Source organism: Epinephelus moara, chromosome 12 (assembly GCF_006386435.1).
Source record: "Epinephelus moara isolate mb chromosome 12, YSFRI_EMoa_1.0, whole genome shotgun sequence".
In the NCBI taxonomy this organism is placed as follows: Eukaryota; Metazoa; Chordata; class Actinopteri; order Perciformes; family Serranidae; genus Epinephelus; species Epinephelus moara.
The window spans coordinates 21,611,215-21,629,050 of NC_065517.1; the positions used below are offsets into that span (position 1 = coordinate 21,611,215).

At 41.4% G+C, this 17,836-nt stretch overlaps 1 protein-coding gene across 1 annotated transcript in view; it reads left to right on the forward strand.

Moving 5' to 3' along the window:
* The window catches only part of fut8b (fucosyltransferase 8b (alpha (1,6) fucosyltransferase)), a 132,601-nt gene that overhangs the window by 102,112 nt on the left and 12,653 nt on the right, over nt 1-17,836 (forward strand). Inside the window, exons 6-7 of the mRNA XM_050058236.1 lie at nt 1,637-1,874; nt 12,883-13,129. Of these exons, the coding sequence (XP_049914193.1) occupies nt 1,637-1,874; nt 12,883-13,129 (485 nt within the window). The remainder of the gene's footprint in view (nt 1-1,636; nt 1,875-12,882; nt 13,130-17,836) is intronic.

Genomic DNA, 17,836 nt, shown 5'->3' on the forward strand with positions numbered 1-17,836 from the left:
TGTGTATGACTCTTTTATTAAGACACAAGTAACGGAGAAGTGCTAACAAACAGTGCATTATTACAACTTTCACTTGGATTTCCATTGGATTTTAAGGTTTTGGTTGGTGAGGTTCCTCAGACTTTCGGAGTTGGAGCTATGACTTCAGTCACTGTTTCAGTTGAAATTTCCAACTGGGAACTTGGAATTTTTGACTTTCCAGTACAAATGGAATGCACCATAATAGAGCTAGCAAGCAGAGCGGCTGTCGGGGCTAAACACAGCAGGACTGGGAGTTTCTGTTCAGAAGAACATGAAGCGTTAAACATTGAATTGTAGTTTAATGTACAGTTTGGAGGTAACGTTAACAGTACTATGAGTTTGGAGTTACAGATTCTATCAGTCCATCAGTGTTTGTATTTACATTTACTCCATTCTGTATTGAGGTATTTGTGCTTTGATAAAAAAAATACTGTATTTAGCTGTAGCTGTAGCTATTGATCACAAAGTGCTTTAGAGCAGTGGTTCCCAACTGGTGGATCGTGGTCCAAAAGTGGGTCGCGGCTTCATTCTGAATGGACCACAAGTGACTTGCAAACGTGTCAAGTTTGAGGGGAAAAAAAGACACACTTTCGGCACGGCACTTTAATTTTGTAGTGCCATTTCCTGCTGTTGAGTGAATGACTAATGGACAGCTACTTAACAGAGACAGCAAACTAGCTTGACAACAGCCAAACGCTAGTATGACACTGAATGTATTAAACTGTGTGGACCTTGAACTAGTGACTAAGGAGAAAGTTGGACCCTGTGGCTGGACCAGTTGGGAACCACTGATTTAGAGAAACTAAACACAAAACAATAACAAACAGCAATTAACTCATATATAATCTGGATTATTTTAAAATCAATTCTGTATCTTTTAGTGTTACTTTTTCTCCGTCTAAGTATTTATTACCTCAACATTTTTATGGTGTTTTTATTTCGCCACTAACAACTATATATGATAGTAACAAAGTACAGAAACGATGGACTGTGAGCTGATATACATCTGTTTACTAAGATATTTTCATTCTGTTAATGTCTTTTCATTTATTGAAGTGTCACAGTTACAAAGGCTGTTTTAAGTTTTGTTGAATTGTTTTACATAAGGTTACATTTGGGCCGTCAAAAAAGTACTTTGGTCACCAGATTTAGGGGCTTGGTGGTCCATGGGGCCAGTACATAAAAAATATAGCGTCTATCCCTGAAAGGTGTGGCTCATTAATGTGTATCTTATTAATAAAATATCAGGTGTTGACCGCCCAGAGAATACTTGTTACCATAAAATATAAAACTATAGAATGTCAGGTTTTATGGTTTAGCAATGAGAAGGAAAGAGGCAGAAAAAAAGAGATGAAAAAAGATAGTACAAGAGGAATTTTCAAGGCTGTCACGAAGTGCAAAGAAGAGAAAAAGAAACTGGCAGGTAAAAGAGAAAGGGGCAAACTAAGGTATAAAATTAGAGCGAAGTGGAGCATGAGACAGACAGGCAAAAGGGAACAAAGAAAACAATATCAGCCATGTGTTATTACAAGTCAGAGAGCAGGGCTTTGAGAGATACAAGAAGAAGGTCAAGCAATAAAAAAAGTTGAAACATTCCTTCCTCTCCTCCTCGCAGAACCCCCCAGACTGCAGTAAGGCGAGAAAGCTGGTGTGTAACATCAATAAGGGCTGTGGTTATGGCTGCCAGCTCCACCATGTCGTCTACTGCTTCATGATCGCTTATGGCACCCAGCGCACGCTCATCCTGGAGTCCCACAACTGGCGCTATGCCCCCGGTGGCTGGGAGACCGTCTTCCTGCCTGTCAGCAACACCTGCACCGACCGCTCTGGGGCCACCACTGGACACTGGTCAGGTAGGTACACACACATACCAGCACTTATGTGACACACACATAGCCATAACCTCAGTGCTGCCCGCAGGCGATAGCGATTGGTTGCTTAATAATCAAATACCCTGCGCTGTTTTTCGATCTATCATTGCTAAAAGATGGGGTCTGCCGGAACCGTCTTTGTGCTACTGCAGCGAAAACAAAGTGTGAACTCCCTGGCTAAGCAGGACTGTGCAATTCCTGTTAAAGCACTTTGGCAGCCAGTGTAGCAGCAGCAGGTTACTGTTCAAAGGTTTCATTGCCAAGAAATCCTGTGACTTGATTTCAGTAAACAACCTGCTCCTCTGACCTACAGTAAGTTACTACTTGTAGTGTTTTATAGAGACAGAGATTGTAGGGAGGAAGTTCTGCAGAGGTGTAGTCCATTATTTAACTCCAGCTCCCCACACAGTTTTGATTCATCATTTTCCATTGAGAATATCTTTTATCATGGACCATCAGGGACAACAGAAATGATGAAGCAAGAAATATAATAAAGCAGGTATAGGTGCTAGGGGTGTGGCATATCGTCTTGTTCATGATAATACCGATATAATTTTTGATATCATATAAAAAATTCATAGTGTGATACTCACAATATTACGACATGTTTACATATTGACGTCATACTGTTACCCACGGTAACAATAAGCATGACTGAAAGCGAAATTATTACTGACTCCGTGTTGGTTCCAAAAAGAGGAGCGGCTTCAGTAGTGTGGAATAAACTGTGGCGTCGTGGATGTTTTATGAACAACCCCGGACTTCTCACACTGAGTTACCACTCAGAGGGAACTCATTCAGCGCCTCCTCTGGCAGCAGCACAGCGTCTCTCCCTCTCCTCTCTCGCCGTGCGAACACGGGAGTCAGTGTCGTCAAGTGATTTTGTCATAAACCTTTGGTAATGTAAACCTACGTGACTCCTCCGGCTTGACAAAAACCTACATATATGTGAATGTGCAATAGTTGTGGTATCATAACAGCCTGTCACAGGTTGCAGCGTGATGATTAGAGGAGAAATGGCAGAGCATAAAGGTCCAGATAGAGTCAAACAACTTAACCATTTAGGATTTTTCTTAAAGAAGGAAATCACCTGTTGATTTATATATATATAGATCCCAGGGTACATTTTTGTTATTTTTCGGAGCTGTTTAAATGTGTAATTTGTGGTAGATTTTATTTTGTTGAACTATTAATATTGTATACAGAATCAGAATCTCACTCTGAGTTACTGTTGTTCACAAACTAAAGAAAGAAACTAAAGAAAAATATTTTTGTTTAGCTTTTACTGTTGCAATTCTACTTTCTTGAATTAATGATCATTTTTAATTTTTGTTTCACTAATTTGTCATATCGTCAAGAATATCGTTATCGCAGAAATACCCTGAAATATCGTGATATTATTTTAGGGCCATATGGCCCACCCCTAGTAGATGCTATAGAAGTACTGTCAAAGTATCAAAATCCAATCCAAATCCAACCACTCAATCCACAGAGAAATGCCACAGTCCATATTCACAATCTGTGCCTTTAAACAAGCCACTAGGACTTAAAGCAGCTGTGCGGAACTTTACGTTTTTGTTGATTATAGCGCCCCTTTGGTCGAAGCGGTATGACACCCACAGCACAGGGATACGAACTAGGGACAGTTTTATGAATGGTAAAAAGTTCCGCACAGCTGCTTTAAGTGAAATAGTGATGTCATAACTGGACTACATTTCAAACTTGAAACATAAACAAAATGGAACCCTTTGTATATCCTATTGAAATGCTTTGCACATTTGGTGAATTACATCAGCTGACGGGAAGTAAACATGGACCCAAGTTTTTTCCAAGCAATACAAGTCCAATGAAACCAACTACAAAGATAGAAAGTGCCGTTACAGTGCCATTACGGTCATTCCCTTAGCTGTGATGATGGTGCAAGAGCAAAAATGTGGAAGACCCGGAAATGCTGATCAGTCAGAGCAGATTGGGCTTTTACAGAAGAGGGTGCATGAAGAGACGGATGCTGAAATGGAGCGTATCAGATGGAGGGTGAATCCAGTCGTTCCAGCACAGACAGTAGGAGGACAATAGAGTGTTTTTTGACCATTAAATCATCTAATAGAAACCCAAAATACAGGTATGCACCTGAAAAAGAGCTTAACATGGTAACTTTAACTAAAGGAGACTGCGTGTGTCTCTTTGTTGCAGGTTGTTGCATAGACTGACCTAAGGGTCTTATGTTTTCATATTAAAAGCTCTTCTTGTGCTACGTAAACATTTCCCTCCCGAAAATCCACTTTGACATCAATATTTAATCTACTGTTGGATGTAAAAATTGTGCATGTCTTAATGCAAGTGAAAATGTGCTTGAGCTGACAACTCCCTGAGCATACTGAAGGTCCACCATACTACTCTTGAGGCAAGCAATGTATATTAATTAATTTAATATATGTAATCTAGTATATATTTTATTTATGATTTTATTTTTTATTTAGAATTTTACATTTGGCACGTAATTAGTCCTCAGACTAAAGTCCTGGTTCATATTTCATGTTTACACCGACACCTGGAGAAACAACCCCACACCAACACAGTCCTGTGGTGTTTGCCGGAGGGCTATTTTTGGTCTAAATGCAGCCTTAATGATTCATTAAGGTGAAGCTTGAAAGAGGGGATTTTGAATCTGGCTTATTTTGTTGATTCACTGACTTTTTATCCAGTGATACCAGCGGGTCAAAGGGTTCATCAGTCCAATGAAATATCTCAACATCTACCAGATAGATTGGCACAGACATTCATTGTTCCCAGACAATGTAGCCTTATGGCTTTGTTGGTTCCCTGACTTTACCAATAGCACCACCATGAGGTTCACATGTGTGCTTTGTTGATACAGATGATCATGTGTACCCCAGGATTAAATGAGATTAATTTTCATCTAGGCTCATGTTTATGACCAAATACCTGCAAAACTAATGACGCTCCCATCAGCCTCAGCTGTACTGTATGTTAAGTACTAATTAACAAATGCCATCATGCTAACATAATAAACTAAGATGGGGAACATGTAAACATTATACCCTGCAAAATATGAGCATGCTAGGGTCCTGACACACCAAGCCGATTGTTGGCTAGTCAACATTGGGCTGTCAGTTACTGTCTGTCGCCCAAGTTTTTGCAGTATGTCCTGCACTGTTGGCAATAGTCGGCCCATATCAGCCCTTCTTGGCTGTCTGTTAGACAATTCAGCTTATTGAATCGGCGTAAGACCTGATGGAACCCATCAGTGCTGAGTGCGCGAGAAGAGAAACAGAAGTGAGGAAAGTAAACAAATGACTGAAATCAAGAGGGCATGAGATCAAAACAAACTTGTTATTTTAGGTAAGATTTTTTTTTTAGCCATTTTGCTCTTCAGCAGAAACAGTTTGTAAGTGCTTGTGTTATTGTTGGCTACCTTACGGTGAATATCCTTTGTTCTTTGTGTTGTTAATGTGCTGGCTTGCTAACTAGCATCTTGAATCTGTCCTGTCCATCTTCTGGTTTCCCTTTTAGAATGACAAATACAGACTACCACTGCCTGCTAGTATGGAGCGTTATTTTCTCTTATGCAGGCACAGAATGTATGTGCTTGGTGGTTGTAGTCTCTGTTGTGTGTTCAGGTGCAACTTTTTGGCTGAGACCCAGGCAACATGAGGCAATGTAATTGTTTGTGTTGTTGTTCACAAGCGTATGGTAAATATCCTTTGTTCGTTTAGCATATGTTTGTGTTTTTAATGTGCTAGTTTGCTAGCTAGCGGCTTGAATCTGTCTTGTCAATTTTGCAGTTTCCCTTTTTAAATGATGAATACAGACTACCGCCACCTGCTGGTGTGGAGAGTTATTTCCTCTCAAGCATGCGCAGAACGCACGTGCTAGTTGGCTGTTGGGTATGGTCTTTGTGGCTAGTTGTTTGATGTCAGTTCGGTGTGTCTGGGCCTTAAATGTTTTCATTTTTAGCATGTTAGCATGCCTCACAGAGCCACCAGCATGGCTATATACTCTTTTTCTTCTTATTTACTGTATGTGTGTTATCAGAATTCTGTGCTGGTCATATGCTGTCCCTAATGAACACCATGTTCAGGTAGTATATACAGTATGTATACCTGGTACCAAAGAGCAAAGATCGATGTTCTTGTTTGGAGGGGATGCATCTCCCCACCAATGCAAAGATAGCAGATCATTTATGAATGAGACTGCACATGGCTATGAGTCGAAATCGTGATTTTGATATGATTAATGGATAATCCTACAACGTGAGTGTGTTTGCCTTTGCTAAGCTGTCGAAACCAAAGCATTTGTAAACCAAGATCAGTGACAATTTGGAAGTTTTACAATGCCCGCCTTTCTCTCTCCCTCTCTATCACTTTCTTTCTCATTGCTTTCATTGCTTCTCATCGCTGCATCCTTTCAGCTCTCCATTTTTCTCCTATCGCTTCATTTGACTTGTGCTCTCCTGGGCTCTCCCTTCTTATCTCCTGCTCTCCTAGCGCTTTCCTTTTCTTATTCTCCTGCCTTTCATGTGTCCTTTTCCACTATCTAATGTCTTTTTCCTGGTGTCTGTCTAACAAACAGCCTCCTATAGATGCGTATACGCCATCTGGCTGCTCGCTGCCAACAGCCAGCTCACTACAAACGCCACTCCCCAGGCCTTTTAGCATCCTGAATTCTCATCCTCATAAAGTCTTGTAATTTGCAGAGGCAGAATTTTCTGTTGACCAAGCCAGCTAACTAGCTAGGCACAGCTAAGCCTGGTGGGTACTTGACTATGCCTGTGGTCATGCCTGTTTTGTTAACAGTGCAGGCAGGAACATTCCTTGGGGCACTGAACCACAAAGGGACACTAAAACCTTGGATTAATAAGTAGATATACATTCAATATCTCTCTAATTAAGTGGAATGTTTGCCCATGCTGGTACAATTACAGCGTTTGACTGCACTGAATACTGATCTCCTTTAAACTTGCAGTGGCCCCTGAATTTGCAAGTGTTATGTTATGCCGGGCTTTTATTCTATGGTTAACCAGTTTTTGTTTCGTACTCTGCGAATGGCTTGAGATGATAAAGGGTTTTGTGTAGTGCATGGATGGCAGGAAGCTTCACACCTTCAGGACACTGTAATTTTCTAATTGTGTTACTCCTGAACCATTATCATCCTTTCTCTGCTGTATCATTTTGTGGTAAATGCCACCAATCAACTGTGGTCACCTTCACTGAGAAATGTGACGAGCATGTTTCTTTGTGGCTTCTATACTTAGCACTTCTTTGTATTGTTCCCCTAATCTTGTGCCCATGTGGGAAATTGACATTGTTGGTATTTTATGTTGCAGCCCTACCAGTTCCCACCTTTCCTCATTTATCTCTACACGGTTATCCCACTTTCTTTTAAGTGTTTCCCCCAGGATATGAGTCATTTATAGACAGAGAAAGGAGGCATGGTATATGCATCTGTGACAGGGTATTTCTGTCTGGAAAACATATAGCTCGGGGGGGAAAATCAAAGATAGTGATAAAGTCATTATGGGACCTGCTGATTTTCTTCCCTCAAATGGGAAGTTGGAAAAACAAAACATAACAAGAAAATCCACATTGAAATAATCAGAACATACAGGGTGCCCCTCTGTCATTTGCTTTGTGTCAGAAAAGAAGGAAACAGAATAATTTAGAGGAGAAAACAAGTTGAATGTTTACAGTAAGGGAAACAATATATTTCATTGGATTATTATTTATGCAGTTGGAATACTGAGAAAAGCCGGTCTCACCCAGAGGTCTGTCCCTCCTTTAGGACTGGATAATGTTTGAAATATTTTATTCTAATTCCAATACAGTTTCTAAATATTGGTTCTGACACCAAACTGTACTTTTTTTCAGTACCTTACTTTTAGAAATATGTTTTTCTACAAAACATTTTTCCATCCAGTCACAAGCAGCCTTACCAGAACTTTGCCTCAATAAAGTAATGATGGAAACATTTTGGCTCTAGCGTTCAGCGCTAACTTTTAAAAGCGGTTGCCAGGCTGGCTACCAGGCATTAGGGGTGTGCCATATCATATCATTCACAATAATACTGACATCATTTTTATTATGATATGAAAAATTCATATCGTGATATTGGCAATATTGTTACGCATAGCAAAAACAAGCATGGCTGAAAGCAAAATTATTACTGACTATGCGGTTGTTCCAGAAAGAGGAGCAGCTTTAGTAGTGTGGATTAAACTGTGGCGTCCCGAATGTTTTATGGCAGTTTGTTGATGTATAGTAGGAGCAGTAGGCCTACGTTTATTTTATCCATCTTTAGCTTGAGAAAAATCTTTAATTGGCTATCTGTTTAAAGAAGTTGGTGTGATGCTGTCTCTGTGGGAGATGATGGCACCATCAGGTTAACGATACAAAACAACAAAATATCATCAACAACAAACAACCATCATTCCTTCATACATCCATCCATCCATTTTTGTAACTGCTTATCCTCTTGAGGGTCGCGGGGGGGCTGGAGCCTATCCCAGTTGACATCGGGCGAGAGGCAGGGTACACCCTGGACAGGTCACCAGACTATCACAGGGCTGACACATAGAGACAGACAACCATTCACACTCACATTCACACCTACGGACAATTTAGAGTCACCAATTAACCTGCATGTCTTTGGACTGTGGGAGGAAGCCGGAGTACCCAGAGAAAACCCACGCTGACACAGGAGAACATGCAAACTCCTCACAGAAGGGCTCCCCCACCCTAGGGTTCAAACCATAAACCCTCTTGCTGTGAGGTGACAGTGCTAACCACTGCAACACTGTGCTGCCAAATAAACATCATGTTTGTTTCTCAAACACAGACTCTGGGCTAGCTAGCATCATTTATCACCTGCGTGCCTTATTCATCCTGTGACATTAGCTTGTCAGTTGCACCACATCATATCTGTTCTTTATCTGAAGATCCACCAGTCGAGGTAAAGATGTGAAGGGCTCCATTTGTCAGACCACAAAACAAAATGTTGAAAAGTTTTATAAGGCTCTCTCTGTTGGAGGCATTAATCTTGTAAATGGCGGTGTTCATTGGCCTGTCAGTGGGTATGCCTGCTCTGGCAGCCTCCACCTTTTTATCACCAATTATCCCTATTTTTTGGATGTTAAAATGTGTTTGCCACTGATGACAACCAAAGGCAAAGATCAGCAGTTGCTAATTTCTCAAAATTTACCTGTCCAGCCCCATTGAAGTTAAAAATCTGAATCAATTTCATTAGATTGTGATAATGTAATGGGAATATTGATAAAGGTTGACCCCCCTTCTCTCTCTGTTGGGAGTGGATACTAGCTGCAGGCAGTTGGATAAAAACTTTGCCTGAATAAAATCATGTGTGAAACTGCCAAAGATGTCGTTTTAGTTTGGAACTATGTCTACAAATCTGAGCAGACGTTCAACACCAGTTTTAGTACTTGAAATTTTAGATTCCAGAGGCCACAGACACATATCTGTCTGTATCAGAAGAAAGTAATGAGATTCATACCCAGCCCTTGTGTCTGTTAACCCATTGGTGCATGCTGCTGTTCTACTACAACTTGTACGTTCAGTGGACAGCATGAGAGAGCGCAGGCCTGGTATAGCAGACTAAATTCTGAACCCACAAAGGGGAAACCAGTCTTCTTGTGGAACAATGGTTCGTTGATCAAAGAGCTAATTTGCCAAAGAGAGTGTATTCCTTTGAGGTTCTCTGTAGAGATATTACTGCCTTATGAGTGAGTCTGAGAGCAGCAGGAGAAACATAATGTTCCCTGCCATGTAAAGACTGGAACAAGAGTTCCCCAAGTTCATAAACTCCATCACAAATGTATTATGAATGGTGGAGCTCCGTATTTTGTGTCTGGATGGTGTCACTCCCGGTTCTCCAGTTTCACAGCTATGTTAATCTTATGCGATATTTATTAGGCTCGGTATAGATCACAGGCTTAAAATACAGTGCAGGAATTCTGTGTCAGTGCAGACCTATATGCTTTAAGTCATGACGCATACAGGAAATATATGCAGAGGCTTTGGAGTTGAGATGAAATTTAAAAGAGCTTTGTGATCTAATTAAGTAGCTGTGGGAGGCAGACATACTGCATCTCTGTACATTTGTGCCAAGAAGTGCAGGCCTCAGAATATGCCCATTCCCCCTTATGTGAATCATGCCAATGCTGTTATATAAGCAAAGACAGGCCTGGGAATATTTTTTCTGTTCAATATTTAATGCTGCTACCAATTTATATTCAGTTCATGCTCAGGCATACACACACATAAATTGAAGCCTCTGTTTCTGTCCTTGTTTTTCACATGTTTTTTATGTACCCTTTCTGTGAAAGGCCATTTTTAATGACTCATTATGCCATTTATTTGGGAGTGTGTTGTGGATGTGTTTGCAGCTGTATTAGGGCCTGTCAGTGGCAGTTAGAGAAGCCACTTTAGTCTGACAGAACACGGGCCTCAAACTTGTTTTGCGTAAATCAGGGGTTTACGAACGCACACACACACACACACACGTGCACACAGACAAAAAAAAACTCCTTGGGTTTTAAGACTGAAAGAGAGTGAAGGTTTTGTCTGCCAGGCATATCCCTTCTGGTGCGATGAGATTAGCTGGGGCTCTTTGTGTGCTTGTGTGTGTGTGTTTGTGTGTGTGAATGCTTTTCTTTTTATTGTTGTTTTATTTGGATCCCCGTTAGTTGTCAGTGTTGGATCACCTTTTTTCCTTCTGTTCACAAGACCCCCGTACATGTTCACGAGTGTGTATTTTGGGCGGATAGGTGCATTGTAAATGAATGTTTTCCACCTTTGTTCACACATGCAGCTGTGCACCGTGCACACATATGTGTCTTTGTGCATGGACAGTTGGCCTTGATGTGCTTTGGAGGTCTGGCAGTGCACCGGGGGCTTTCTTCTGCCCAGAGAGGTGACCTTCGTAATCAGCCCTGCTCAACTCTGTGCCCAGGGCTTCTGCCAAGCAGGACTCAGCCTGAAGGGGCCAATGCCAGACCACCAGCGCCCCCCCCGCCCTCCAACGCCTCCAATCCAGGTCCTTGCATCAGCCCCTGGCCCTACACAGCCTTGATAGAAAGGAGCTTACCTTGGCCTTTAAGCAAGGACAGGCAAAGAGCAGCTGTCAGTCACACAAGCTGGACTCACAGGGGCTGGAGGATTTGGATTGATGCTGGAAACAGAACAGGAATGGATATAATAAGGCTGAAGATTAATGCGGAAATCCCTCACTGCATCACAACATAATATTTAATCTTGGCAGAGTAACATAATGTATAGTTGTTATTCTAGTAAAAAAGACACTGAAAGGCTCAGTGAACGTCAGATGTTGGTCAGTTTTGTCAGTTCTTTGACAGAAAGCTACACTGACAGGCCAAACTCTCTATGTATTAAAAATAAAAGATAAAAGGTGCAAGTTGTCTGACCTGAACAGGGAAATTAAAGCTCCATCAGAGCTGAAAATGAGTCAAATAAGTCTACTGACAGCCTGTTACTGATAGACGGTTAAGTCAGTTTTATTAAATAGCCAAAAATCTTTTATCTCAAAGGACTTTACAATGTCCACATCATGCCGCACCCTCTATCCTTAGAACCTCAGTTTTATACTGAAAACCCCATTAAATTTGGTTTTAACTTGGGTCGTGCTAAAATGTGTCGTCTATCTGCATAAAATAAATCGCCAAGTTTAATAATCCATTAATCACTTAAGTCGTTTAGCAACCCAAAATGCCAAACATTTGCTGGTTTCAGCTTCCCAAATGTGAGCATTTGCTGTTTTTTTTGCTCTGGAGTGTTTCATAGCAAATGGAACGTCTTTGGGTTTTGGGCTGTTGGCTGCACAAAACAATCTGAGGATATTACTGTGGGCGCTGGGAAACTATGATGAGGATTTTTCTCAGGTTTCTGATATTTTATAGGTTGAACTTTTGATGACTGGACAAAAGTGATGTATGCGTTAAAGGTATACCCTCCTGAGACCCTGTGAGTCCTCATATGAGGACATCTCATTTTGGGTTTACCTGACCTTATACTTCATTCTGCTTAACTTAGACCTGCTGTCCTCGTTTGTGGACACTTTTTGTCCCATCTGGTGGCCCTGGCAGAGCGTAGAGAAGACAATCAACCTTGACTATTTAGAGGAAGTGAAAGTCGTAATAATGGAAGGATAATTTGCACAATACACTGATCCATGTAAAAACAAGATGGCAGCTATCTCTGCCAAGTCAGGGGGGGCAACTTTTTATTCATTTGATTAAAATGTGCTATATATCGTGATATGTATTGTTATCGGGATATGAAATGACCTATCGTGATATGAGATTATGGTCATATCGCCCAACCCTACTGTTAATTAGGAAGTTCTCGTTTGAAGACACTGGGACTTTCTTGTCGTGTTGTTTGTGGACACTGGGACTTAATTATCATTGACAATGTTTATTTTTTTTAATACAAATATGCTAATAGCTAGGAGAAAAAGTTCAGTTCTCAGGAAGATTTTATGCAGGAATTGTCAGGTAATTTGTGTTTGGAAATTGTATAGTGAAAGTGAAAGCCAATTTCAGATTCACTCTCATATCGGAACGAGATTTGTCCGCTCTACGAAGTGCCAGTATTTGCATTTCTTCAGCACTGTGTGCACAATTTTCGTAGCTATCATGCCTGCTGCTTATGGTCTGCCACCTGGTCACTACCTTATTTAAAGTCCTGACCTCCCCTGCGTGCTTTGCCCAGGAACGTCCCGAACCCAGCAACATAAGAAGTAGAGGGTCATAAGCGATGACGGAATTACTTTTATATGAATCTATATATAGTTTTTTAGGAAAATCCTGCGTAGTATACGTTTAATGTTAACCGGCATAATCTGCACAGCCCTAAACTTGAGCTGTGCTGTCAAAAATGTTGAATAAGTATTGAATACCCAGTGATCTTATGCTCATCATGCTCCTCTTTCCATCCAGGAGAGGCCCACGATAAGGACGTCCAGGTGGTGGAGTTGCCTATAGTGGACAGTCTCCACCCACGGCCCCCCTACCTGCCCCTAGCGATCCCCGAGGACCTGGCCCCACGCCTGCACCGTCTGCACGGCGACCCCTCCGTCTGGTGGGTGTCGCAGTTTGTAAAGTACCTGGTGCGCCCGCAGACGTGGCTGGAGAAGGAGATCCAGCAGACCACCGCCAAGCTGGGCTTCAAACACCCCATCATCGGGTAAGGAAGCGTCTCAGTCTGTGCGGCTTTGTCTGCTCCTTTTTCTCTCTGCGGTTATATAACACTTCTATAATAATGACTTTGTTACTATAGCATATCTCTGCATAAAGTTTACAAAGCGCTTCACAATCAAAGCAAACAGAAGGCATAGGAGGAAGAAAACAAAGACATAGCCGTAAGGGCTGTGGTGGAAAACAAACAGCGCTCTGGGTGAGGTTAATATGAGGTTAATACAATAGTATTAAAAGTAACTTAATTCGATGATAGTGTTTTGTTTGGCTAATTTCCTACCTTTATTTATCTTTGGGAGGCTTTTGCTTCTTTCATTACTTCCCTGCTTTACACTAATACAGCTCATATTCATGCAAATCAACTCGATTAAAGAAATTTCATCACTCTGTACTCATCACTCAGTTTTTTTTTTCTAACAGCGGCGCATGATATGGCTGATTCGGCCTTGTTTCATGTATTAATGTACCCATGAGGGTTTTTAGTCTCCAGTCCAATCCAAGTCATTTAATACCGAAGACCTCCTGATCTGATATTGTTGCTAAAGCAATTAAATGGCTGAGAAGTGAAAGCATCTCTGACAGATTTTAAAATCAGTAAAAGCGAACAAGACAAGGAAAGCAGAGCTTATAACGCCGTTAATGACCGCATTAAAAAATGAATAGCCCGCCAGCTCTTCTTTTATCTTCAGTAGTCTTTGTTGATTAAAGGATAAGGCTGGCTATATTCTATATTTTTCTTACTGTCAACAAATCCCATGAAAAGACCAAAAGCAACAATGAACATATCCCACGAACAATTATTGTCTGTGTGGCCAAAGCCTGATGTTTCTTATTCCTCTGGGCCACAGAGCTCCATTGTTGTCCAAAAAACTATTAAAAACACATCAATGAGCCACAGTGATGCACTGACAGCGTGTTCCTTTATTACAGGGAAGATGGCCAGGCACTACAAGTTATATTGAATTAACCCCACATACACCACGGTCAGGGTGTCTGCAGGTCCGTCAAAAGTCTGAAAATTGACCTTGAAAGTCATTAAATAGTCCTAAATGTGAATTTGTTATGTTTTAATTGCTACAAACATCAAATTTCATTTATCCATCTTTCAGTTTTGTTTTGTCAAAATGAGTCAAGCTCCTCCAAGTGAATGTCCACAATACTCATGGTACAAGTCTTTAAACCTTTTGCTTTACTTTATACTCTTATACATAACTGTTAGCAATATGTAGAATGATCTGACTCACTCTAATAACCATTTTCCTATATAAAATCTACCTTTGCACAGGACCACATATATACCACTTACCTTTATACTTACCTGCAGTGCTTGAATAAGACAATTTCTCAAAAAATCAGTTTTAAATTTGGCTAAAAATTATCTTTAAAAGGTTTTAAAAAGCATTAAAGTGTTTGATACCTGTAAATAATGAGTTACTCGTATTAATCCTCTGCCGAAAATAGTCCCAACAAATGCACTATTACTCCCTTTGGATAATGTTTGTTACAGTGTCCAGCTGTTTTGGGAAATCACTTGGCCTTTTTACAAAAATTGATGATATATTTAAGACCTGCTTTTAAATAATTACGTTTACATTAGGGATGAATGGGCTTGAGTGCCTCAGACAGGAAGAGGAGTGGAAAAGTTTTATAGAAGGACTAATGCATTGTTAGTTTAAGTCTGTGTTGACAACAACAAGAAGTATACAGCTATCCTCAGTGAGGCTGTACTTAAACACAGAGGTGCTTTGAGCTATCAACATACTAACATGCTCACAGGTACAGTTCTAACGTGCTACTATTTGGCAGGTCTGATGTTTACCATGTTCACTGTCTTAGTTTAGTGTGTTAGCGTGCTAGAATTTGTGAACTGACCCTTCGCTGTGATGGTCCAACAAAATGTCAGAGCAAGCATGGAGCCCACACTGTAACTAACGTCACGCCCTGAAGAAATATTATCACTGTTTTTTTAACAATAGCAGGGAGCTCAGAGATAAACAGACAGAAGAGTTTACAATATGCATTTGAAGGATATATCCAGGATGTCAAACTCAAAAGATAAAGAAGAAAGCTGTTCTTAAAACCTCCACATCACACTGTAAAAGTGAACCACCACCTCATGAGACAGAAGACAATGAATATAAAGGGAAACGTTGCCAATATTCAACCAGCTCTGTGTCATCACAGCATGTCCAGATGAGCGGTGTCTGGCTTCCCCCAGTGCTGCCAGCACCCAGACCTTAGGCAGTGGACAGGCTTGGGGGTAAGCCAAACACCGTTCATCTGCGCACACTGTGATGACACAGAGGTGGTTGAATATCAGCAAAGTTTCCCTGCTTCCCTCCTTCACTGGTTCCTGTAGAGCAGGGTCGGTCTTTGTTTCACTGTTATAATCATTAAAAAGCAAAAGCAGCATGTGTATACATTCAGTAGGCTATATCTTCAGTAGCTAGCTAGCTAACCCTACACTTCTCAGGGTTTGATTTTGGTTTTGGAACAGGGAAGAAACGTTTATCTTTTTCCAACCTGCATGCTTTTTACAAATTGCATGAGAGTCTATGGAGCACAGCTTTATAGTTGTAGAGCCTTTGTCAAAGCTGGCTGGTGCTACGCCATGATCGACCAGTCTGCATTCGAGGGCTGGGACATAGCAAAGGGTCAATTAGCATGAAACACAAAGTACAGCCGAAGATGTCTTGCAGGTATTTGGTCATAAACTAAAGCAGTGGTTCCCAACTGGTGCCCATTCTGAATGGACCACAAGTGACTCACAAATGCATCAAGTTTGTAAAAAAAACACACTTTATTTTGAAGTATATTCAATTTCCAGCAGAGAGCTTTTATTTTGAGGTGCCTTTTTTTGTTGTAGAGTGAGTGGCTAACAGACAGCTATTTAACGGAGACAGAAAACTACCTCAACGACAAATGACGAAGGAGAAATCTATACCATAGGTTGGAACAGTTGGGAAGCACTGAACTAAAGTATTGAAGCTAAACTAAAGGTTAAGGGATCGCCAAAGTCTGTAGATTTCATGCCCTGGGGAACACGAATGTACACACTTTAATTTCAGTCCATCTAATAGTTGCTGATGTCAGTAAGGACCAAAGTGATGGACTGGCTGGCCATTCAACATTGCAATTACTAGAGCCATCCTTATCTTCTAACAGTCCACATGAGAGCACAGAAGCACTTCCACATTGCAGACAGGACAGTCTCTCCACATTCCGACACAATGCTCCGCAGTGCCCTGATATCTGAGCACACCACCTGGATATTACTTTTCATGAGACTTGGCATAAACGGCGCAGATGAGACGATACCAGGCGTTCCAAATATGCCATTAGCAGGTCTGATTTCAGCCTTTGTATCGTATCGTCTTTGATTGTCACTACTTAGTATTGTGTCTCCAGAGATTCTGCTCTCACAGCTTGAAACCGACTTCTTATGGGCCAGTACGACATAACTGCGAAGTATTAATCGGTGTGAGGTGCTCAGTTCCCATGAGAGCCAACCCTTGTGGGAACGTATGCAGTCACAATATTGTACACCGCTTCTGACAGCAGCTTCTAAGAAATGGGTTGGACATGTTTAGCTGTTTATGCACTTGTTTATTTTTCCTGTCAGGCGCTCAGTCGACGAACACTCATGTGCCGTCTGCCAGCCTGTCTTAACTCATAAATAGCTCTGAATGTCTTTGAGCGGCACTTCACACCTGGATCAAATAGGACTTTGCAAATAATTCTCCACAGTCGTTTTAACCCACTTGGTCGAGCAGATTGAAGAGATTCGGCACATTTGGACAATGCACATAATGACTGTTAAGCTGTCAGTCACGGGGAAAGTATGTGGAATGACTTTGAGATACTTTGCTGAGATTGTCTAAAGTTTCCGCGCCGTCCCACGAGGCTGATTCCACCCGCCTGCTAAAGGGAAGTGGTTTAAAACAAACGCTAAGAGTTATATTCTGATAGTTTGTGAAGTCGGCCTGGTTTAGTTCTGTCGTCCCCTTCATAACTCTCACATCCACATGTTCACAGTCTCTGTGCCAGCACTTCGCCCTTCATAACTACTCTTCTCCTCACCTTCGTCTTTCCATTTTTGCTGCAAGCGATCGTCACCGTTCTTCCTCACTCTTTCTGTCCTGCTCTGCTTAGTTCTCATTCCCTCTTGTTATACTCTCGTTTTTTTCCCTCCCCTCTCTCTATTCTCAGATGCTCCTCTCTTTGGTTTTTACCTCTGCCTTTCATCACTGCAGCAGCTGCCGTCTCTCTCTCTCTCCCAGCCCTCTTTGACTCCCCCCGCCTCTTTTATTCCTAATTTTTTTATTTTCCATGACTCATTCCAACTTTTTCAATCTCCCCCGTCCTCTCACATCCTCTCATTTGTGATCGTTGCTCCGTCTTCATTTGTTCATCCCGCTTCAAGATTTTTCAAATTTTTCATATTTCACACTCACCTCTCCCTCACGTTCCCCGGGCGCACATCCCTACCCACAATCCTCTTGCTCTCATAGTTTTACACACATCTCTATCCCTGTTCTTTGTGTTTCCCACTCCACCACCATCCCCACCCCCTCCTCCACACACTCATATATCCAACCCTTTTCTCCCTCCATATCACTGGGGAAAGGCTTATTGAAATGATGTGCTGGGTAGAACAAAGTTTTCATCCCTTTTTTTTTTTCATCCCTTCTCGGCT